Raw genomic sequence first — 23148 nt, forward strand, 5'->3', positions numbered from 1 at the left:
GGTGCTAACAGTTTGGTGGTTTGGTAAAATCATGAGTTTCCTCTGAGACGCTGGGACAGCTGATCCAAAATCCTGACCCAAATCTCAGGCTCAGGGAGCTCCTTTAGCCTTTGGCACAGCTCCCATTAACATTTGCCTGTGGGGAGGGTGAGCACCAGGTTCATCCCCACAGCACAGCAGTCTCAGGAGGGATTTTCACAGCTGGAGTCTGGCTGGGGATGCTGAGCAGCTCCGTGGCTCTTCCTGCCCATGCCGTGTCCCTGCTGCCCTTCCCTGGTGTGGCTGCAGGGGTGACCCCCAGGGAGGGGGGCACAGGCAGTGCTGGCAGCTTCAGTCCAGGGCAAGTGAGGGGATCTTGCAGACGAAAGGGAAGGCTCTGCCACAGGTGTTGTCATTCCAGGAGCGCAGTGCTACCCCCCCCAAAAAAACCCCAAGGTGTTAGCCAAAAAAAAAAAGATATGAGGAGGTCACCATGCAGCACCCTCAGGGCCTTCTCTGGATGTTCTCCCATTTGAGCTGCTCCCAGTCGTGCCCCCTCCCAGCATCTCTATCCCTGTCCTGGGGATGCTGGGGAGGACACCTGGCCCCAGATTAAATGTGGGAGCCAGGAGCTGCAAGCACAGCCCCATCCTCCACAAAGTATCACCAGGTTACACATGGACAGGGCATTTAGGGATGTCCACGAGGTCTGGATACACCTGACTGGTCTCACAGAATGTAAGGGTGTGAGGGGGGACTTGTGCACAAGCAGGGTCTTGCCTTGCTTCAGCAAGATTCCCCTGAGCTGAGCAAAGGAGGAAAAAGCTGACTGGGTGTCTCCACAGGCTGCATGTAGGAGACGAAATTGGAAAGTAATCCTATTGGCTAAATTCAATATAAATAAGTTTTCAAAGTGGGTGATGCTCCCCATGCCTCTGCTATGGGAGAGGGAGATAGGCTGTGAGTAGAGGGAAAGCAAGTGTGTGTGTGTACATGGTGAGAGAGAAAACACATCCTTTCTCTGCAAATTAAAAAGACAATAATAATAAAAAATTAAAATGCAAGTCCTGAGCCTGCCAGCAACCTTTTCAAACACAGTGGATTGAAGGGATGGACGTGTAAGTAAGAGCCAAGGGGGTGCCCTGGGTGCCGGTGCTGCACTCACCGCTGCTGTGCCGGTACCAGATCTGCACACAATCCTCCTCCTCAGGGATGGAGTGGATCCCATCGTCAGGCTGACTGCCATCCCAGTAGTGGTAGTCATAAGAGGAGCCATCTGTCCACTCAAAGTGACCCTCCTGGTGTGGGGTGATCCAAAAAAAGGTGGAGATTGTTGAGCTGAAAGGTCAGCTCCTGCCCACTTGTCCCTGTCCCCATCCTCAGGGACACAGGAGGAGACTGTCACCCCTCAGCAAGGGCCTAACACCTCATTAGGGTTGTACAGATGAAAAGCACCATCATTTGCAACGTTCTCACCGGGGGAAGCCCAGAAATTAAACCCATATATTTTTGAACACTCCCACCCAGCTCTGTCTTGCTTTTCCTTTCCCAATATCTACAAAAAGAAAAAAATTACTGGCATGGGGCTGTTCTCCTGATGCCTCAGTTTTTCTCTGTTACATATTAAACTATACATTTCCAACATGTCAGCTTTGAAAAGTTGCCAAGTGTGACAAGAAAGCAATGAAACTTGGGGACTGTTGACATCGGAGTAATTTTTCAGTGCATTTGCTCTTCTTGGACCAGCAGAAAAACACTATTAATCCATTAATAAAATACAATGTGATACATCAGTAATTATTAATCTACTAGTTCTAGTAACACTTTTCAAAACAGACTGGAGGGGATGAAATGAAAACTTTCCCCTGGATACAGCAAACCCTACACAACAACCACCAATCAACGTGGCTATAAAGAGCGAAGAAGAAAGCCAAATGACTTTTACTAGGAGGGGAAAAAACCAAAGAATTGAATTTTTCAAAGCCATTTCCCATTGATTCTGAGCAGCTCTCACCTGTCTCAGGTCATTGAGCCCCATCCAGATGTCAGTGGGGATGCCAGGCACACGGCTGTTCACCAGGTCATACACAAAGACGTTTTCTTCCCAGCTGGCAAAAGACAGCAACAAGGAGCTGCTGAGGGCAAATGGTCAGGCATGTCCCTAAGCACACACCCTACAGTATGGCCAAATGGGTCCCCCCTCCCCTAATTGCTGTTAATTACTTCCCAGGTGGGTGAAGATGCTGTATAGTGTGAGCTAGAGCTGGGGGAGAGGGAGCAGGGGAAAAAGCCTGGGAGATCATGTTGCATTGCTATCCTTTTTCTCAAGAATAAAAAAAAAAATGCAGTTTTGAGTAATTTAGGGAATGCTGCATCAGTTTCCCTGCCAGCCCAGGAACAGGCATATTTTTTACATTATCTCTGTGTGCTCAGTGCATCAGACCTGCCCCAGCCACTGCTGCAGAGGGATGCTTAGGCTGGGACACCAGCCTGCAGCTGGCATGGAAGATGTGCTGTGGGAGTGGGACTTCATCCTTATTTTCCATCTTCTCCAGACAATGCCAGGTTGGGATGATGAGTTCCTACCCTTCTCACCTGTGGATGGAAGCCAGCTTGGCTGATCTGATGCCAATGGAGAACTCAGCACAATAGAGATCAGCTTCAGCCCAGGTTTTGTTGATGGGGAAGTACCGGTAGCAGTGGCCTTCATACTCTGTCCAGAAGAGTGGGCAGGAGTAGGCATGGACGGGCTCTGGCATGGCTGGGGACAGAGCAGAGGACATCCAGAGGCTGAGGACAAAGCAATTTGGCTAAGCAGGCAGCACTGCCCAGCCCTGCTCCCCCATCTCAGCCAGGCAAATAACCACCAAACACGACTGGAAAAAGCCACCTGCTGCAGAAGCCATGCACAAGTTTCCAAGAGCCAAAACATGGTTTGCAAAAGCCACGAGCTTCTTGGGTTTATCATCTGCCTAAATCAGGGAGGACTTTGCAAGCCAGTTTAGTACCATTTTAGGCAGTGGGTGCTTAAAATAAAGGCATTGAGGTGTGCTACTTGGGAAACAGAGATAAGGGCTCCTCTCAGCCCCATCAGGCACTGCCGTGCTGGGATGGGAGCTGACAGCCAGGGCTGGGGGGTTATGGCCCCACTCTGCCCTCCTGCTCTCCTTCTCCAAGGCCAACTTGCACCTCCTCCCTCTGAGCAATCCCTCCCCAGCCCCTCTGTCCCTGGGCCCATGCACGTTTGCAGCCTTGGATTTCAGCCCCATACATGGCCGGGTGAGGGATGCACACTGAGAGTGGTGCCAGCCTATCTGCCTCTCACCACCAGATAAGGGCTGGGGCTGCCCCTCTTCCCTCACCACTTCTCAGCACAGCGGGGGAGTCACCCCAAAAGGGACATTTCAGGGGGAGGGGCAGCAGGACACATTTCTGGAGCCTTTGCTCCACCGCAGCAGCGCTAGCACATCCCCCCCAGCTCCTCCATGCCAAGCTTCCTGTCACACCTGGGGAAGACTTAGCACATGCCCCACACACACCTCCTAACATGAAAGAATGTGAAATCCCCCAACTGTGCAGTCTAACCCTCTCAGCTGCTGGGTTTTTTGAGCTTTGGGGAATTTCCAGCTCCCTCCAAGACACCTCCTGCATCCCTACAGGGCCCTGGCCCAGGGTCAGTGTTGGGACTGGGGAGGTGGGCAGGGCTGGGGGTTAGGGCAGACATCAGATGCCATGAAACTATCCAAGCAGGTAACAGGGTCAAGGCTGGAGAGATCAGGGTGGTGCTACAGGGCCTCCAGCACTGAGGGGGAATGGCTTTCCCAAGGGTAGAGAAAGCAAACCCTGGGACATGGGCACAGTAAGAAAAAGGAGAGGTGAGGTGAATTCAAGGCAGATTTAGGAGCATTCATGGAGCCAAATCCTTCCCTGCCCTGGCAGCTCTAAGTGATAATTTCATATTTCATGAGCATTTTGCAAACACCTACCATCCAGCCCCTGGGTCCCTCCTGTCACACACCCCCTCCCAGGCAACTCACAACAAATGCAAAGAGCCCTTTTCCCCTCTGAACAAGGCACAGAGGCTGAGCTGAGTGCCAGCAACACTCACTCTGCTGAGCACTGTGGGGCTGTCAATTCATCACCCCAACTCCGGACCCCTGACTGCTCCCTCTGGAGGAGCTGTGGCTGGGAGCAGCTCTGCACCCCAAACAAAGAACCCATTGGGAGCAGCGAGGGTCTCTCCCACCCTCATCAGCACTAGATTGGGCTGCAAAGAGGAAAAGATAAGACATGGCAAGCTGGATACAGGAGGAACAGCTTGAAGGGAGGGTGGCCAAGCACAGATAGCTCAATACAGGGTTCAGTTCTCAAGTTCACACCCACCCATCCTTCTATTTGGAAATGCTTTAGAATAGGCCTTAAAAAATAATATGTAAATTGTTGCTCTTACAGCAATAGAGCAGAAAGACCAGGAATGCCTTGAGTAGATGTGACTTCCTGAGGGCCAAACCCTGCTCTGACCATGGCAGAGGTCCGTGCCACACCAAAAGTGAAGCAGCACAAAGGGCAGAGGGACAAACCCACGGGATGGGGCTCCCGGGGTTAGAGATGAGGCGTGTACCCCCATCCTGGGATGTGTGTGTACCCCCATCCTGGGAGAGGGCTGGGAGCAGGTCCTGGCTCATGGCAGCTCCAGGTTGCTGCTCCCTCCTGCCCAGACAGCCTGGGACTCCATGGCAGACAGGCACCACCACCTCCTCCAGCAGCTGGGACTTTATTGGAGAGGCTGGGAAGAGCCTCAACAAATTCCTCACCTCTAGCAGCACGGTGCCAAAAATCCCAGGGCTTAACCCAGCAGCATCCCTGGCAAACGGGGCCCTTCACTCCCAAGTGCTAATTGCAGTGGGTGTCCCAGTGCTCTGGCCCCAAGCCAGGCCCATCAGCACCTTGATTGCCCTGGAAAATCACCCTCATTTGGTTCAGAGCAGCCAAACCCAAGTCAGAGGTAGACACAGTCCTTCTTTGTTGTTCCACACTGCTTCCCATTAGGTAGCATTAATTTGACGAGCTTCAGCAAACCAGAGGTGCCTGAAGGAATTTAAGGTTAAATATACTGAAAAGGAAAATATGGGAGGTCAGCATTTAATTAGCATCTTTTCTGTTAGGTCAGGATCAGAGGCTTTGGCTCTGTCTTTGGAGGAGAACTATTGCTCCCAGTTTTATTAGCAGGAACATCTAGGGGTGCTGCTTTATCTGGGACCCTTGTGGGCTATTTTTAGCAGAAAAGAGATAAGAAATTAGATATATGGCTATGAGTATTTCAGCCCACTCGTGGCAATGTAGTAAAACCTCATGACCCAAGCCAGCAGCTGCAGAAGGTCTTTTGATCTAAAAGAGGGTTATTTAGACTAGATCCTCATCTTTAACTACTCCAGCACATCACTCCCAGTAGCATCAGCTCTTGTATAAGGGGCAGGAGTAGCATAGCCACTGTCCACAGGATGAGGGATCCTGCCAACCCCAAGCCAGTTCATCCATTTTCCCTCAAATTCCTGGTGGAAAATGATGGCAAGAATCCTTCCCCCCCTGCTTATTTACAGTGCAACAGGTTTCAGGTAAGAGCTGCACCAGCAAAGTAAATGGTTGACAATAAGATTTGTATCAGGCAGATTTTAGTAACTCAGAAAAGCTGAAAAATAAGAATGTTGGGTCCGACAAAGAGGTTTGTGCTCTCTGGATTTGGTTCTGTGCCAACAAAAACTGGAATCTTTTTATTTATTTACTAGCTCAGACCCACTGCAGAACCGCTGGTAAAACCACTTGTCACAATCTTGCAGAAGCTGGCACTGCTCTGCCAAAAACTTTCACTTCCCCAAGTGGCCACTTTCCAACTAGAAATCATTGAGAAAACCCCAGACAGCTTCATGAGGCTTTTTTATTCCAGGATGCCACTGAAAAAAGATGAAATACCAACTGCATGGCTCTCAGCTGGGGAAGATGAGGAGTTTTTTCCTGAACAGCTTCATCCAATGCTGCCTCACTCCCATTGATCCACAGATTTGATATTTGGGACTAGGATAAGGTTGGACAAGGCTATCAAGAGCTGCCCATGCAAGGATGACTTCTGAAGGGGCTGGAGCTCCTTCAGAGGGTTTTGACATCAGATCAGATCAGTACTGGCATCAGACACTAGTGCTGGCATCAGATGCTCTTCTTGCTGCAGAGCATTGAAGGGCTTCATTCCATCAACAGCTGACGGTTTACCAAAAAGCTTAGAGGTGCCAGGAGACACTTTACTGAAAGGTTGTCTTGAAACAACCCCCTTGGAACATTCATAAGCTAATGCTGCTGTCTGGCCTGAAAAAAACAAGCGATCCCCTTCAGCTCTTGGCAAGCAGCTGGGTTTGGAGGGCATCCATCAACACCCAAGAGGCAGGTCTGAAGTTGATGTCAATGGAGAAGAGATGAGGAAATCCCCATCACATGCAGAGCTGGATGCTTCCCAGCTGGATGCTTCCCAGTGCAGAGCTGCCCATGGAGCCCCTCCACTGGTATCCATGCCAGGAGTGAGAGGGACCAGGGCTGCTCCCCACCCAGTATTTGGTAGCTGGAACTCAGGGCAAGCATCGTGGCACTCACCAACACCAAGTTCCCTGTGACCAGCTCAGAGTCCAAAGAATAAGCACTGAAGAGGAGATCTGGTGGACAGAAATCGAAGCAGACAGAGCTATTGTGTGATGCCAAAATGCCTTAGGTCACCCCTGGCTTTAGAAGCATGTCCTTAAGTCCTGATAATACAGTAATTACAGACAAGCAATCCCACCTTCAAGTGATTTGCAAGATTTATCTTTCATTAACAGGTTAAAAAGCCTCATGCTTACCATCCACTTCCAAAACAATCAGACCCAGGGGGAGAATTTGGACCGTGTGTCTGCGGGATGCATGGAGCTGGAAGGGATGGTATCTGCTGCTGGTCACAAAGGGCATTTAATAACTGGGCAATATTTTACACTCTGAAATATTTTTAAAGTGAATATTACAAATTTCCAAGTAAAATTTTAAACAGTAGATGAAACAGGTTGGAAATTGTATCCTTTCAGAGGGTTCTGCTTTTCTACATGCTGTGACAAAACCAAGCTGGTTTTAGTTTCAAATCTTCTGCCACGAATGTTTGGAATTATGAGGCTACAGCAACTTCCAGCAGCACCCCCCCTACAGCCAGCACTCACAGATAAATTATCTGGCTTTCTCCCTCCCCCCCCCCCCCTTTTTTTTTTTTAATTACTTACAGTAAAGCTCCCATGAATTGGGTGTCTGGCAGGAAAGCCTGGTTCGTATTGATCCTTTTTCTCACAAATTTAAAGAACAGCATTTAAGAACTCCCTTTCTGCTCACATTCCCATACAAACCTAACAGGGTGTGAACAAAGTCCGAGCAGTGACTCCGTGAAAAAGTGTCCAAGAACTTGGCATAAAATACCCACCACAACCAACAGCTCAGGCAAAAAAGAACACGGAATAGGGGAGAATCCTCTAGTCCTGACCACTTTCCACATGCAGCAAGTGCCCATGTGCAAACTGGGAGCCCCGGTGGTCCCCCCGCCTGTCCTGTCGGGCTGTGTGGCTGCAGCCACGCGTGTCCTGCAGTGGTTTCTGCCCCTGCCACCCACGCCAGCTGAAGGCGAAAGGAACAAAGCCAGAGCAGCGACAGCTTCAGAGGCCGGGGCTGCTCTTGGCACGTCCCCTTCGGTGAAGAAGAAAGTTGATTGCAAGGGAACACAGAGATGCCTGGAGCAGGCAGAGAAAGGGGACAGCCAGCCTGCAGCCGCCCCGGCGGGACCCCAAACCCGCCGTGGGTTCGGGTCACCCCAGCGTGGCATCACTCACCTTGGCTGATCTTGATGTTGGTCTGCGGGAAAGCCTGGGCAGCCAGCAGCGCCGTGGCCAGCAGCGCCCACACCACCCGCCCGGAGCCCATGGCCGGGGGTGGGGGGCACGGGGCGCTCCCGGCTCCGCAGGCAGCCGTGGGTGGGGGTCTCGGCTCGTCCCGGGCCCTCCCGGCTGTGGCAGGGCGGCTGCTGCTGCAGGGATGGATATAGGCGCCGGGCTGCTCCCTCCCCCCGGAGCAGGGGCTCTGCAGAACCCCCCGCCTCCCGCCCGCCCGGCTGCGCCCCGCCGCCCTCATTGCATCCCACCTCGGGGAACTGCCCACAGACCTGAGCCCACGGCACGGGAGTGCCCGTTTCCTTCCAGAGAGTCTTTGTCAGACGCCGGAGGCTGCAGGCGAACAAGAAAATCCCTTATTTATCCCCCAAGTAGTTTCCTGAGACATTATTTTGTGTGCCCGGTCCAGCACTGCCCCCCCTGCCCTGTGCTGGCTGCCCCGCCCGAGGTTCGCTGGGGTTTCAACCTGATACTGCACCATTTTGTGCCCCCCCCCCCCCCCCCCTTTTTTTTTTCTTTCTTTTTTGTTGCCCCGGATAAGGGCAGTGCTGTGACACTCTTCAACAACCTGGGGGAACCACCAGTGCCGGGGGGGGGTGAGGCTGCCCCAGGAGCTGTCCCGCTGCCTGTCTGCCGGCTCCGTGCTGGGTCCATGCAGTCCTGTAAGAGTAGAAAACCTTCAGCATCAGACAGCAGTACATATCTACAGATATGTATCTACAGCAGTACATATACTAACAGACAGCATTGTCTAGCACCTCTCCTTTCTGTGGCCAGAAGTTTTTTGGAAAGAGGCTTCATCTTTTTCAAAATATTGTATAAAGACCTTCTCTAGTTGTTGCATAAGGCTGATAGTATAGGCACAAGTACTCATCCTGCTCCATTTCAAATTTATGCCTTAAATCAGCATTCCATGAGCTGCACACTCAATGCTACTCCTTTCTATTCTTAGTGACAGATTAAAACTTTGAGCATTTTCTGGGACTTCAGTTGGGATGACCCATTTTTAGAAGCAAGACTCAAGTAGAAACAATTTCAACTGACACAAAGCTTTCAGTATAGTAAAGCATCCAGACTTACTCCAGAGACAGTAACTCATTGAATCAATCAACTTCTGTATATCAAATGGCTTTTGCATTAAATAAAACCTTTTAATAAAACTCCTCCCCCCACATTTGCAATTCCATACATTGATCTGAAATTACATATCTCAAGGGAAAGCCTATTGATGTATCAGACAACTGAAAATGAAGGCAACCAGAGCATTTGAAGCCAAGGCAATGTCTTCTCCCTTTTTAACTGTGTGCCACCCCCAGATAAAGCCAATCTTACAAGCATTTATCAGCCAACTCTGGAACAAAACTCTTCGAGCACATTAACGTACTCCCAAAGCACAAATGTTTATGCTTAGCAGAGATCCAGAATAATTTAAATCCTGTTTCAAATGACAAACCAGCACAGCAGCACCTCCTCACCAGCACGGGCAAGAGCACAGAGCCCCCGTGCTGCCCCCTGAGCTGGTGAGTCCCTGGAGCTGGGCACCAGCTCTGCTCCCAGCACTGGGCAAGTACACACACATGGTGCACACAGGGCCAGCTGGGGTTGCAGCTGCACCTTGGGTTACTTTCTGCTGTGATTTACCTGATGGATGCAGCCCCAGAGCACAGCCACATCTCATTTGTTCAGGCCTTCCACTCCTCTCCCTTCCCGCGCTGTTTTCCGATAGCTCGTCAGTGTGCTTCAATCCTGCTTTATGGACCCTTCCTCAGGGTTCCTTCACCAGTTTCTGGCACAGTGTTGTACACGATACTTCCTCCCTCTGCAACAGTTACCTCATGGCTTCAAGGACAGACTCAAAGGCAAGAGTGCTTTCTGTTATCATTTCAACCCCAGTGCCTGAACAGAAACACGTGGCAGGTCTCAGGTCAGCTTCTGTGGATCTCAGAACTCATGCTGCTGCCCACAGGCCCCACGTGGAGGAATATTAATGTTGATGGCAGACAAGTGCTGAAGCCACTGCCCCTGATCCGAGCCTTTTTGAGTTACAGGAAGAGATTAGCCTCCTACAACACATGTTTGCCTAGGACACCCCATGGGCTTCTTTCTCCACTGTGATTTATTGATCAGATCAACAGGGAGAAAAGCCAGACACTTGCTACCAGCTCGCTGCAGGACAGAGGAGGAACTTCACCTCACAGAGAAGCAAGTTACAATTGAAACCCCACCATCCACAGCATGCTTGGAAAGAGGATGCCCGTGGACAGCCCCAGGGCAACCACTGTCTCCATGCTGGAGAGCATCAGGGAGCTCTGTGGAGTGATCAGTAAGAAGTCGGGTGTGCACCAGGGGACAACGTGCATGACCACACCAAGAGTAAGATCCTACCTGTGCTCACCTCCAGCTACAGCAATTGGACAAGGTCATTGAGGCCTTTCTTGCCATCCTCTATCCAAGGCTGTGGGGTGTGCTGTGCCTGGGAGAAGGGTGTCTGTGCTTCTGGATTAAGAGAGAACATCTCTTGTATCTTCCTTGCATGCTTTACATTCCCTCCTCCACTTGGCTGTCACACAAAGAGCACACACAGAGTTTCTTGGAGCGCAGAAGGGATCAAAACACCCAAAGCTCAATGTAAACTGGAGCAGGTGCCAGACTGATGGTGTGCAGCAGGGGTGTTGGTATCAGAGCTTCAACACAAAACTTCATGCTGGAGTACAAACACCCCAGACCACAACAAGGATTCCTGACCAACACACTGACATCTGCCCAAACAGGCACCCAGCTTTTTGTTTTGGTTCAGTTTGGTTTTTTGGGTTTTTTGTTTTTTTTTTTTGCTTTTTAAGACTCACCTGTCCCAAACTGCAGCAGCCAAACAACAAATGGAAGAGAAATAGGCATATATGGATCTGTACTGTTTGAATTTTAAAATTCAAAGTACTAAAAGCACAGAAGCGCAGGAGATGCTTGCTGCCTGCCCCACCACCTGCCAGCTCCAGACAGGGACCACTCTGACCTCCAGTTTTAGGGTGGCCACAAGCAAAGACAAAGCTTTCTGCAGCACACAGCCCCAAGTTCCTGTCCCAAACACCTCTCTCAGGCAACTCTCCTGCTTCCAGTGTAAAGGGACTTTGCCCTGAGCTAGGCCAGACTGGGAGCTCACTGGTTTGCTCCTCTCCCAAGCAGCCAAGGGCTACTGCCCAGCAATTCCACAGGTGGCCCAGGGAGCCAGATGCAGCCAGAGCATCCCCACCTCCTCTGTTTGATCAGCACTGATGTGCAGAGCCCACCCATCTGTATCACCCCCAGGCTTCCCAGCCAACCACAGACAAACACTGCTGAAGACAGAATGGATCTTCCCTTCTGCAAAATGAAGATATGGGAAGACATTAAGGCATGGGCCATGTATCTTCAGGGCAATGTCCTTCTTGTTTGATTTCTTGAACAGGCTGTAGGCAAATACAGATGTTATGTAGTTTCAATGTTGACAAATAGAGCAATAAAAAATAAAAACTTGGGGCTCACCAAGACCCAGAGCCTGGTGCAGAGCCTGACATGCCCAGAATGTTGGGTGTCCACTGGAGGGGAAGCACACACAGCCAACACACTTGGCTCACTCTCCTGACTCATCTCCATCAGCAGGTCCCCAGCTGCTCTAAAACTACTCCTGGTTCAGCTGCAGTAACACAGGGGTAAAACACCAACATTTTGGCTTTCCTTGTGCCATAAACATAACTGATGAAACTCAATACAAAGCTGAATTCTGCTAACAAGTATCACCCCAGTTCTACATGGCACAATTAAATAGAATTTTATTTTCAATAAATATACAATCTGCATCATACCAGACAATATGCTGTGAAAAAATAAAATGTACAGAAGCAACCAACGGGACAGCTTGACTGTAGCTAAGTTCACTTGGTGACCTGGAAACTACCTGGGTTAACACACACAACACAGAAGGAGCCACTGCAGTCTGTGAGAGGATTAAAATTGTGTATTCTGGGCCTTCTCAGCTGCAAAAGTCCCTGCAGCAGGTTTCTTTTGCACAACACAGGTCTGAAGGGATATGAGCTGGCTTTCCCAGTACAGATGGTATTGGAAATGTTTACTCTGCAATATTGTCACTGCATCTACTGGACACATACAGGCTGCTATCAAGAGTGGCAGGGCTCACCCCTGATGTGACATTGGGTCCATTTGACACGGGGCTGCACGACCACACGCTCGTGCCTGCCCTGGCACACAAATGCACACGTAGGTACTAACAGGAGCTTAATTCTGTTAAAACGAGTACAAGGACAAAACTGGAGCCAGAATCGATTTCACCACGGGTTCTACCATTTAAAAAGATATTCTAGCCTAATGACCACGTTCACCAACGAGAGCACATGGGTACTTATATCTCCGAGAGGATGAGCCATGGATTTGGACTGAAGGACAGGGGAGGCAACTCCCAACTCCTCCACCAGCTCAGCACTTCCTGCGGCACCTCCGCACACAGCCCACGGGCTCAGCCACGCCGGGTGCCAGCAGCCACGTGGTGCTGGGTGCCAGCAGCCACGCGGTGCCTGCAGCCACACAGTGCCGGTGCCAGCAGCCACGCGGTGCCGGGTGCCAGCATCAAGAGCTCCGGCCAGTGGGACGCAGTCGGCAGAGGCCGGCGTGGCCAGCTGGGCGCCGGCAGCCGCTTCAATCCAACGGAGCTGCTGTGGGGTGCATGTAGGGTGTGAGGTGGGGTGTTTCAGTTGGTGATTACTTTTGTTTTTTCTCTCTCCCCGTCCGCCTGGCTTGGCCTGGCTGCTGTTGGGTCCCCACCTCATGTTACCTCCAGGGATGCCGGGGAGACGCGGTCGCACTCCTCCCGGGACCGCAGGCTGTGCCACTGCTCCACGGCTGTCCGGTGCGCGTTGAGCATCCGGCGCCAGTGGTTGGACTCGGGGGCTCCCGTGGAGTACTGCCCGATCACGATCCTCCCAATGAAGTCATTGCTGCTCTTCACGTTGTGTCCGTACACTGGGGAGAGCAGACACATAGACTGGTCAGGACACAAGCGCTGCTTGTCCACCCAGAGCACTGCTCCTGGAAAGCCAAAGGTCCTGCCAATGTCCCCTCTCTTCACACAGCAGCGTTTCTGGCATGAACTCAGCACCACAAAAATGCTAGAGAGACCAAATCAGGGGTTCGGAAGGAGTAAGATACAGTGTACTACAAATTGAAATACAGTTCAAATAAACAGGACACAAATCCACAGCAAGAAGGGGTGAAGTGGACTCATAGAATGGTTTGGGTTGGAAGGGACCTTAAAGATCATCCTGGTCCAACCCCGCTGCATGGGCAGATGCACCTCTCATTACACCAGGCTGCTCAAATTCCCATCCAGCCCGGCCTTGAAGCAGAACTACAGGGTGTGAGGAAACACTGAAAGCTTTGCCTGGGGGCTGTGAAAGGATGAAAGCAACCAAACACCCCACGCCTGGGGAAAGGAAGCAGCAGCATCTCACACTATCCTCCTCAAAATGCAAGTGTCATGAGACATTCCTGTGCTGATTGATAGCCTTGTTGGCTCAGAGACAGGAATCACACACATACAGGCTCAGATGAATGTTTATACAAAAGCAATTCTCCATAATTATTGCTGCAGCTGCTTGTTAAAAGTCCAGAAAAGCAACCGAGGAAGAGACATCAACCCAACACCCCGACCCTTGGATTAGCTCAGTCTCCTGGAACAAAAGATGGCAGACAGCAACAAACTCTAATGATGGGCCTGATCCCAGGAAAGGCTGCACACTCCTGTTGGACAGGAGCAAAAGCACTTTGTGTTCTGCAAACTCAAACCCTCCCTCAGCTCATTAGAAAGTTAAACAAAAAGTCTGTACAAGCTGAAACCAAGATATCCATGGATACTGGCTAGAGCATCAAGGATGAAAAAAAATTCTTCAGGAAAGAGAACAAATGTCTGCAGGGGCTCCAAACCCATGGGGGCTTGTGCCACAAGAGCAAGTTCAAAGGGGAGCACAGCCTGGTGTGTGGCTGGGTCCTTCTGCCACTGCTCAGCCACCAGCACCAGCTCCCCAGGACTGCTGGAAAACAGCACTGGCAGCAAAGACACATCTGGGATCCCTGGGGCAGCCCCCCTGGAACAGTCCACACCCCCAGGGAGCAGGACACTGAGAACTACAGACTAGATCTTGCTTTCAGCCACATGTCCCTGCCAGGGCTGTGTATTTCCTATTATAACACCTCTAATGACTAATTACTACTATTTTAATGTGCTACTCACCATCTCTATCATCACCACCCTCTGCAGAAGCTGTCTGATACGTTCTGCACCAGCATCGGATTTTGCTCTAAGTGACTCAGGTGCCACCTGCCAGTGCAGTCCCAAAATAAAGCTGCAATTCTCTTTATACCTTCTTACAGCTCTGACACAGACACAGTTTATGGGCAGAAATGATGCTTCTCCACATCAAATTACCTAAGGATATTTTTGGTAACAGCAAACCTTCAAACGTCCCAATCATTTCTCAAAATAATTGTACTAAAAAAAAACAAAACCAAAAACTACACAGCAGGTCAGAGTACTGTAGGTCTATCTTCAAAGTACAGTGAAGAATGATCTGGGGATACATCTTCCCCTAAGGAAGATTGCATCCCTCCTGCTTGTCACCACCAGTTATTTGGGGGTGATGCTGTCCACTCTCTGCCATGTGCTGCTGAGGAAGTGTCCCTGTCAAAAGGCCAGGCTGGTGTTATTTGTAAAGGCACCTTCTGAGGATGCAGTGAAGAACTTGGAGCCATCCATCTCCAACTGGTACACAGCCTGTCAGGGTTATTAACGAGTTCTCCTACAAGGCAACGGATCACAAGTGTAGCTAGCACAGCTACGCTACGTGTCCTGCTGTGATTTATTATCCTAGAGAAAACAAATACTGTGATAAAATCACACAGAAGTACCTCCAAACCAAAGGTCTCCCTAATTTTTCAGAGGGTTTTTTTTCCTTCTTTTTTCCCATGCTTTGCTTCAAGAATGAAAGAAGATAAAGCTTAATCCTAGAAGACAGTAACAAGGAATTTAAACCAGTAAGTCTTAAAGGCCATCAGTTAATCACAGGATAAATTAACAGTGTGGAAGTACCCCAGGCATACCAATTCTTCAAAAATAACCCATGTCAGAATTGTAAAAAGCACAAGTGTGCAACTAAGTAGACCTGTTATTTTACTATTGATTTGATTATTTTGAACTCTGACAAAGCATCTTGTCAATCTATTGTTAGGTAATCAGCATGTTGGTTGCTCTAGGATATCAATGGGCTAATTATACAAGCATTGTTGCTTCTATCATTAACTAGTTTAGATAGCCCAGAGGTAGTCTTACTGCTGAAAAAAAAAAAAAAAAAAAAAGGGAAAACCTTTTCCAAGGCCAAATGCTTATTCACACACAGATAACAAGAGGTGGCACTAGATTCAGCCTCTGGATTATGAACTCACAGCTTCAACACAGCATCTTTCCCAAAAGATGAGAGACTTTTGTGTGCCAAAAATTTAGCTTCATTCATCAGTTCACAAGCCCTTAAAAACTCAAGGTCATACCTCTCTTGGAGGCTAGTTGCTTTATTCCACCCCTAAAATGGCCAATATTTGCTGAGCAAATTTGCTGATGGTTGAGGTGCATGGAGATGCTGCGTTGGCCTTACCCAGGAGAGCTCAAGTTAGTGTTGTGAAAACAAGCCCTCTTCTTTGCTCACTTTCAGGAGCACAATTTTTTCCTGTTGCCATCACTGTTTCTTCCAAGAACAGCTTGGAAAAGAAAACTGTAGGAGCCCACAAGCTGAGGTGAGAAGCTGAAAGCTAATGCTGGCAGTGCTGCTGGCTCTGGCTGCACTGCCTGGAGCTGCTCTGCACCACGGCCCCATCTTGGCACAGGGAGGGGGAGCAGCTGCCCCTGTCCCTTCCTCTGCTGCAGCAACTGCTGCTCTGCTCCAAACATCTGAGGAGCCTCTTCATGGCACAGCAGTGAGCAGGCATTAGCAGTGTTCTCTTTGCACCACCTCCACTCACCTCTGACACTTCAGTCTGGCCCAGAGCCCAGCAGCAGTGGCTTTTCAAGACCCCAAGAGAGCTGCACACTGCTCCAGGACTGAGCCTGCTCTGGCTGGAAGGGGACTTGCCAGTGCAGCAGGTGTCTGTGGGGAGCTCTGAGAGCAGGAAACCCCTGCAGAGCTGTGGAAGGGCCACCAACCTGGGGAGAAGCCACCAGCCTGGTGATAGATAGGACTGCCAGAGCCCCTCAGCTTCTTGAATGCACATGCAGTGCAGTGCCCCATGTGCCATGGCTATAGGCTCACCTACAGCAGAGCCAACTCAACACACCCATGCCTTCACCCTTGGGAGGAAAAAAGCTCCTGCTCTTTCCTTTCAGCTTCTTCCACAGAAGACAGAGGGGGGAGAAGTCACCATGGACCAGCCCATAGGACAGCAGCTGGGTGCTGCACCACACTCTTGAGCCCAGGTTGCAGCACAAGTGCTCTGAGCTGTGCTGCTCCATGTCTGAGCATGGCTTTCCAGGTTCTGAAAGGAGCTCACAGTAAATTTTAGGTTAGTTTTGCTCTTGGCCTGAAAAAAACCAGTAACTTTGTGGAGCTGCTCAGAAGCAGAAAATGAGGTAATTATCATTTGGGGTTTTCAGACTGATCCAGACTCTGGTTATAGACAGGTACACACTGCTTTCCATTTAAGAAGCCTATTTTCCTGACAGAAGCTACACACCTCAATTCATGATCTCTTTTTCCACCATTGCAGTAGTTTACACAATAGCAACATCCATTTCCAGGCCAACATAGAGCAAAAAAGCAATTAAGGAAGCAGAGGTCAAACCAATTCCCTCTACAGCTGCTCTTTACTGCAGGATGTATTTGGAAACAGAAAGGCTGCTTAAAAAAAAAAAAATCAAACTCTTTATAATAGAACTGCTGAAATATAAAAGAAAATTTGTTTCACTCATGTCCATTAAAAGGACTGAATTCTTGAGAACAAGGACTGCAATGTAAAAACACCTTTGTGTTATATCCTTACTAATGCACCACTCCTAAACGTTCCATATCAAGCTGATGGGGGCATGGGTGCTACCTGAAACTTTTCTTTGAGGTAGGAGTCCATGTCCCCCCTGGGACTCCTGCACAGGAGGGCTGGCTGGGTGGCACCCTGGCAGGGCTGTCGTGCTCCCTGGGGTGTGAGCTGCTGGGCACTGCACAGCCCAGAGCTGCACCCTGGGGCAGCAGCTGCAGGAGAGGGGATGAGACCTGGTGGTCCAACATTTGGCTCCAGGTGTGACTCCAGCCTGAGCCTTTCCATGTCTCCCATCAACCTTAGTCCATGGAATTGCTTTTCAGTGGCTGAAAGTTTCATCTGTCACTGTGTAATCTGGTACCTGCCTCTGACCAAGAGGTTGCCCAAGAGGCATCATCCCTGGCACCAGATCCAGCCAAAAGGCTCTTTCCTTTCCCTTCCCCTTTGCCTTTGCACTGAGACTTGTAAACCAAGCAGCTATGAAGAGCATTACTGTAAAGTATTTGTGATTTATGACTTATGTGTAATTAGAACTTAAGCTGGCATTTCAAATATTAATTAATCCTTTGACTGAATATATTATCAGCTTTCAAACGACTACCAAGGAGCACCAATTCAGAATATTTCCTTAAGCTAACTCCAGGGCTATTAGTACCATTTATGTGATGGGGGGACCACCTTTACCCTGAGCCACCTTGCTGAGCTGGGGTCCGAAACCACCTGCATGTCCTGGGAAGCCTCTGCCACATGTGTCCAGCTGTTCCAGATGTGCTGCACCTCTGCTGCTGCCTGTGGCAACCAGAGCATAGGCTGCAGCCTCCCCTCCATTGCATCTTCCCCCTGACGTGACCAGCAGAGACATCTCAGTGACCAGGGGTGGGTGGAAGCTCCAACACAAATAATTTAACTGTTCTTCAGCCACCTACATCAGTTATAGGCAATGTAATTAAAACCATTTAACTTGGAGAGAAGAAAAATAACAGGCAGGAATGCAACTCTGTTTTTCATCTGCCTTCCAAGTCAGGCCAAACATCAAGCAGAACATCTGCACCCAGTCTACACTAGTCTGCCATTAGCTTATTTATAGCACACCACCACCTACTCTCTAACAAGTTGTTTCATTTTTTAATTTTTTTTAATGCAATTTGCTCGCATCCTGCATATTTTAAAAGGCCTCAAGTAACAGAGCACCCCTCAGTATAGCTCACGTGCACCCCTCCAACACATGGCTCTACAGCACACTGTGCCAGCCTGTCACTGTGGGGACACTGCCCAACTCAGCCACTAGGGAAGGAAACCTGCAAGGAATCAGAGGGCCCTGACCTTTTCCTTTCCACCACAGCACAAAGTTGTTCAGTGTAAATACCAGAGAGCAAAACACCAGCTTAATTTTTATAGCTGGGTTAGGGGGGAAATATTGGAGACCTGGGTAACCATCAGAAATGAAGGTCATTTAAAAAGTCCTACCAACTGTTCTATACCTGCAATTGCTGCTGCCATGGGCTCTAAAAGGTTCATCTGATAGCCAGGCACACCTGGCCCATGCCCCAGAGATGCCCTGCATCCATGCTTGCTGCCCACCTTGTGCTGCAAGATGCAAAACCCTCACCCAGAAACCTTCAGCCATCAGCACCCTGCTCTGGTGTTCACACTGCACAACAAGTCTGGAGGCAGTCTTGGATTACAGCCAGACCAAAGGAAAAGGGAAAAAAGTAAACAAGGACATGGCCAAGGCTGCACATGGGCAGCTGAATAGCAGAGTCTCTCTGAAGATACGGGTCCCATGAGAACACAGGCAGGAACCACAGTCCTGGTAGCACTGACCTCCCTGCACTTTCCCACTTCAGCCTCAGAGCTTGGTGGGGTCTTCAGAAGAGCTCTGTTTCCCATGCCAGAACCACTCAGGCAAGCAACATTTCGTCCCTCATCCCCTGTGAGTAGAAACCAGGACCCAACCTCTTCTGTGCTGGCCACTGGGCTCTGCCACCGGCCCCTGGGGCTGAGCTGGCAGGTTAAGCAGGTCTGAAAACTACTTCTGAACTGCTTGACATCAATATTACAAAGCTGTTTAGCACAAAGAGGGTGCTTCTAGGAGCAGGCAGCAGCAGTACTAATGATGTGCTCTGTGAAGGTCACAGGCACAGACCAAGTTCTGCCCCCTGCTCCTTGAGCGTGGCCTGGAATATTTAGCAGAGAGGACAGAAAAGCACGGGAGAAGATGCAGCAGTTTCACATTTATCAATTTAATCTCCACCAGGCTCTGATACGCACATAAAACTCACTTCCTAGCAGCTCCCCTGGGAGGCTGCTCCCTGCAGCATCTGTGTCTGCCCAGCTCCAGAGGGAACTGCAACCACCCCAGCCCTTGGCTGCATCCTGGCCATGTGCAGCCCCAACACGGCTGCTCCACCTGGGAGAACATCTCCTCACCTAGGAAACTCTCCTTTGAAAAGCATTTCCCACCCCAGCCCTCCTGCAGGGGCAGCCTGGGACAGGGACCCTGGGGATGCACCCAGTGCTGAGCCCTGAGCTGGCATTTGGCTGATGGGGGTCAGAACTCAGACAGGGTGAGCAAGGTCCCATAGGAGAGAGCAGGGACCCAGGGAGGAGGGGAATGCAAAATCACATGAGTGTCTTGCAGAGGTCTGGAGGATGTGCAGAGATGACATCTCATGAAATTTGCACATCTGAAAGAACTGGAACAGCCACTGGATGAACTTATTGCAACAGCTTGGTGGGTACTGAAAAGGAGAATCTACAGCTGGCTTCTTCCACTGCTAATTCCTCTCTTTTTTTAATTTTTATTTTACTTGTTTTAAAATTGCATCTCAATTCTCTGCACTCTAAGCCCCAAACCCAACAAAGCACCTGAAGAGCTTCATACACATTTAAATACCTCCCTGGAAGAGGCTCCCACACCTGCAGGGGAAGGCAGAGCTGGCTGTCTGAAGAGGCAGCTCCTGCTGGCATATTCATGCATCTCCTCTGACAGCCATGGAGCCAGGCACAGACGTCTCATCTCCAGACACTGCTCCACCACCCAGAGCAGAGACTGCCACTGAGATTTTTCCTCATTTGACACACAGAAAGATTATGGCTTTGTGAGACGCTGGAACAATTTCTTTCACCACGGCATGAGCCAGACAAGATGAAACACTGAGGTCAAGAGAGGCATGACACTGCTTAAATTAATGGGCTTGGCAAAATGAGCAAACACTGACTATCAGCCTGCAGGGAGAGCAGAGTTTGCACCTCTATTTAGGAGAAAAAGATGCCCCAAAATTTCCAGAGAGGTCCAGGACAAGCAGTTGCTGCCATGTCTGTGACAAGGTACAGTTATTAACTAATTCAGTCCACTTGAAGAATCTAATTTCACCTTCTAAGCAAGCAACAGACTGGCTCAGGAAGTGTCAGCAGCTTGTTGCTCTCACCAGGACTAATAGTGTTCACTCTTCCTCATTAAAGCAGCAAGTCTGCTGGGAAAAGCCAAATCCATCCCTTGAGCATCTTCCCTGAGTTAACCAGGACTGGGGCTGCAGGACCCTCCCTCAGTGTCTGGGACCCACCCTTACTGCCTGCTTTGCTGCCACGGCTCCAGACTGACAACCAGAACCTCCTGTGGAGGCCAGGAAACCACAGAGGAAAATCTGGAGGGCGGAGAGCAATGAAGACCTTTCTCCTCCCAGAAAGGTTTGAAAGCACATGCAGAGTACCCATTGCAAAGAGGCTCTGCCAGGCAAGGTTGTGTCCAGGAGGGCAAGGTCTCCTGCTGCACCTCCCCAGGCCCTTCTCTTCCCACCCCTAAAGCAAATGTCCTCACAGGATCTGTTGGGTCACCTCATGTGGCCACAGGACCCAAAGCAAAGCAGCCGGTATGGCAGGAGGCAGTGGCTCTCCCCCGACCCAAGCACAGACCATATGGTGTCTGGTGCATAAATACATAAAGTATTTTATAATGCCAGACACAAAGGCCAAATTCAGATCCAAATTAAACAGGTATAAATCCCCAGAAAAGCCAGACCTGACATAAATGTTTTTTTCTTCCCCTACCCTGAAGATGGCTAAAATAAGATTACACAGGTTTAAACACAGATTAGATTCTGCTTCTGAGCTCCAGATATGTGGAATATACAGACAGCCCGATGCTTCAGAAACACACGTATAATAGACAACAAAAAACAATTCTCTAGCAGCAAGTTGCCTAATTATCTCTCCATCTGAGTGATGTTACAGTGCCCAACACGATAGCATTTCAAACAGAAACAACTTCTTCCTCCTGTGTTCCAGCATGGGAAAACAAACAGTTTCATCTGCCTCATATATTAGATTTTTTCCCCATATGTGTCTGTGCAAAAGACAAAGTGCCAGAATATTTTTTGAGGGAAATAAAAAGCAATAGGAGAGAGATGAGCATCTGAAGCAGCAAATCAAAATGTAGATGTGTAATGACCCCATCCCTGCAAGCAGGCACCTGAAGATGATGCTGGCATCTGAAGGTCATGCTTTCACACAGACAGGCAAATCAAAATTCAGGTGTATTTCTGAAAAAGCCTCAGGGCAAAACTGTTATTAACCTTCAACCTGATCAGCTAACTGGGACATTTGGGAATCTGCCTGTTAATTAAAAAATACTATTGAAAAGACTCACTACCTCTTCATCCATTCATGGGACTTCTACAAATCTCAGCTTCAGCCTTCTCTTCAACCAGGACTCAAGCACCTGGAAGCCCAACTTCAAGACTCGAAATGAATCCTAGTTAGTTTTATTTCCAGCTGCAATGGGTAAGTGTGGGTCTGTGAGCTGTAAGCATCTGGTGCAGCACTTTGCCCCTCTGCCCACCCTGGGCTCACTTGGAAGATAAGGTCTGGAGCTGATGGCTACCTTCAGCTTTGGCCCATCTCCACACAACCTTTTCTGCCAGGGCAGGGCTGCTCTTCTTCCCCCCATTTCCACGACTTCTGACTGCTACAGAAACTCTATCACCTGGATCAAGAGCATCCCAAAATATTTTCTACTGAACATCCAAAAAATGCTCATTAGACACCATAAAAAAGCAAACTGCTTTGTACCAGATCATCTCCAACATCCCCAGACGTGAAGGGTGATAGTGGGCCAAAGCTACACTGTGACATTTATTCCAGACACAGAAACATCCCAAGGCCTACAATCCCAAGGCAGGATTTCAAGGAAGACCCAATTCCTCTCCTCTCAAGTTCTAAGGCCACAAAAGGAATGAATATGTTCAAATAAAATATGTCAATAAAATATTGACAGCAAACCAAATTAAACTACCTGGAACTGCATCACTAGCAACACACACCAACAATAGCTTCTTTCTCCTCTAAAAAATTCAAGCTTCACTAAATGGTCCTTAATCTTTCCCAAAGGACAAGGGAAAGGGAAAATGAGCCAACAGAGGAGAACCAGGTACAATGCTACTGAACAGCAATCTGTTATTTTAATCAAGTACTGCCTATTAACTGGAAGTTAATTAGAGCCCTGGGATAAAGCATCGAAGTGACCCAAGGGTCTGAAGACACAGTCTGTTGTAGCATGCAGTGCACAGAGATGCCTGGTGGCACTGGCACTGTCCTTCTGCAGAAGCCATTGAAGCCACAGGTGGAGGGGTCTCACTGTCAAGCAATGCTCCCTTGGGAACTCAAATCTTTAAAAAAAGAAATAACAATTTTTAAATCAGTCCTCCATATTTAAAGAAAAGAGAGACACAGTCCATTTTTAAAACATACTGAAAAGCAAAGAGAGTCATATAATCTCCTACAAATGGTTCAGAAGAGAGAGTACCAGTGAGCTGCATCTTCAGCTAGTACTGATGATGAAGATCTCACCAGCTGTCAGGCACAGACTGAGGCCAACCTCTCCATCAACAAGCAAACCCTGCCCCAGCCCCCTTCCTTTCTCCTTTCATCCTGTCCTGCTGGAGCCATGGCCACCTTTCACATGGGAACAGTGCAGTGAGATGACTCCACCACTGCTCCCCTCAGACATCATCAGCCCCAATACCTGTCCCAGCTCTGGCTGGGCATACATTTGCAGGAAAAGGACTTTTCCCTTCCTCAAGAAAACTGCTTGCTTCACATGCCCTAAAAAATCTGTCATGTAGACATATACAAGAGCTTATGTAGATGGAGAAGACACACAATT

The 23148-nt window shown here is 49.3% G+C and overlaps 2 protein-coding genes across 2 annotated transcripts in view; both read right to left on the minus strand.

Annotated features, from left to right (window-relative positions):
* Positions 1-307: 307 nt before the first annotated feature.
* Positions 308-8163, minus strand: CLEC19A (C-type lectin domain containing 19A). The gene is made up of 5 exons (XM_030460031.1): positions 7866-8163; positions 2575-2740; positions 1994-2087; positions 1145-1277; positions 308-410 (listed from the first exon to the last, which is right to left on the minus strand). Exons 1-5 carry the CDS (start codon positions 8161-8163, stop codon positions 331-333), a joined length of 771 nt encoding a protein of 256 aa, XP_030315891.1. The 3' UTR covers positions 308-330.
* Positions 8164-12114: 3951 nt separating this feature from the next.
* SYT17 (synaptotagmin 17) overlaps positions 12115-23148 on the minus strand; it is a 37892-nt gene continuing 26858 nt past the window's right edge. The window contains exon 8 of the mRNA XM_030459850.1: positions 12115-12932. Coding sequence (XP_030315710.1) covers positions 12736-12932 — 197 coding nt within the window. The 3' untranslated portion in view covers positions 12115-12735. The remainder of the gene's footprint in view (positions 12933-23148) is intronic.

This window comes from Calypte anna, chromosome 14, assembly GCF_003957555.1.
Source record: "Calypte anna isolate BGI_N300 chromosome 14, bCalAnn1_v1.p, whole genome shotgun sequence".
NCBI lineage: Eukaryota > Metazoa > Chordata > Aves > Apodiformes > Trochilidae > Calypte > Calypte anna.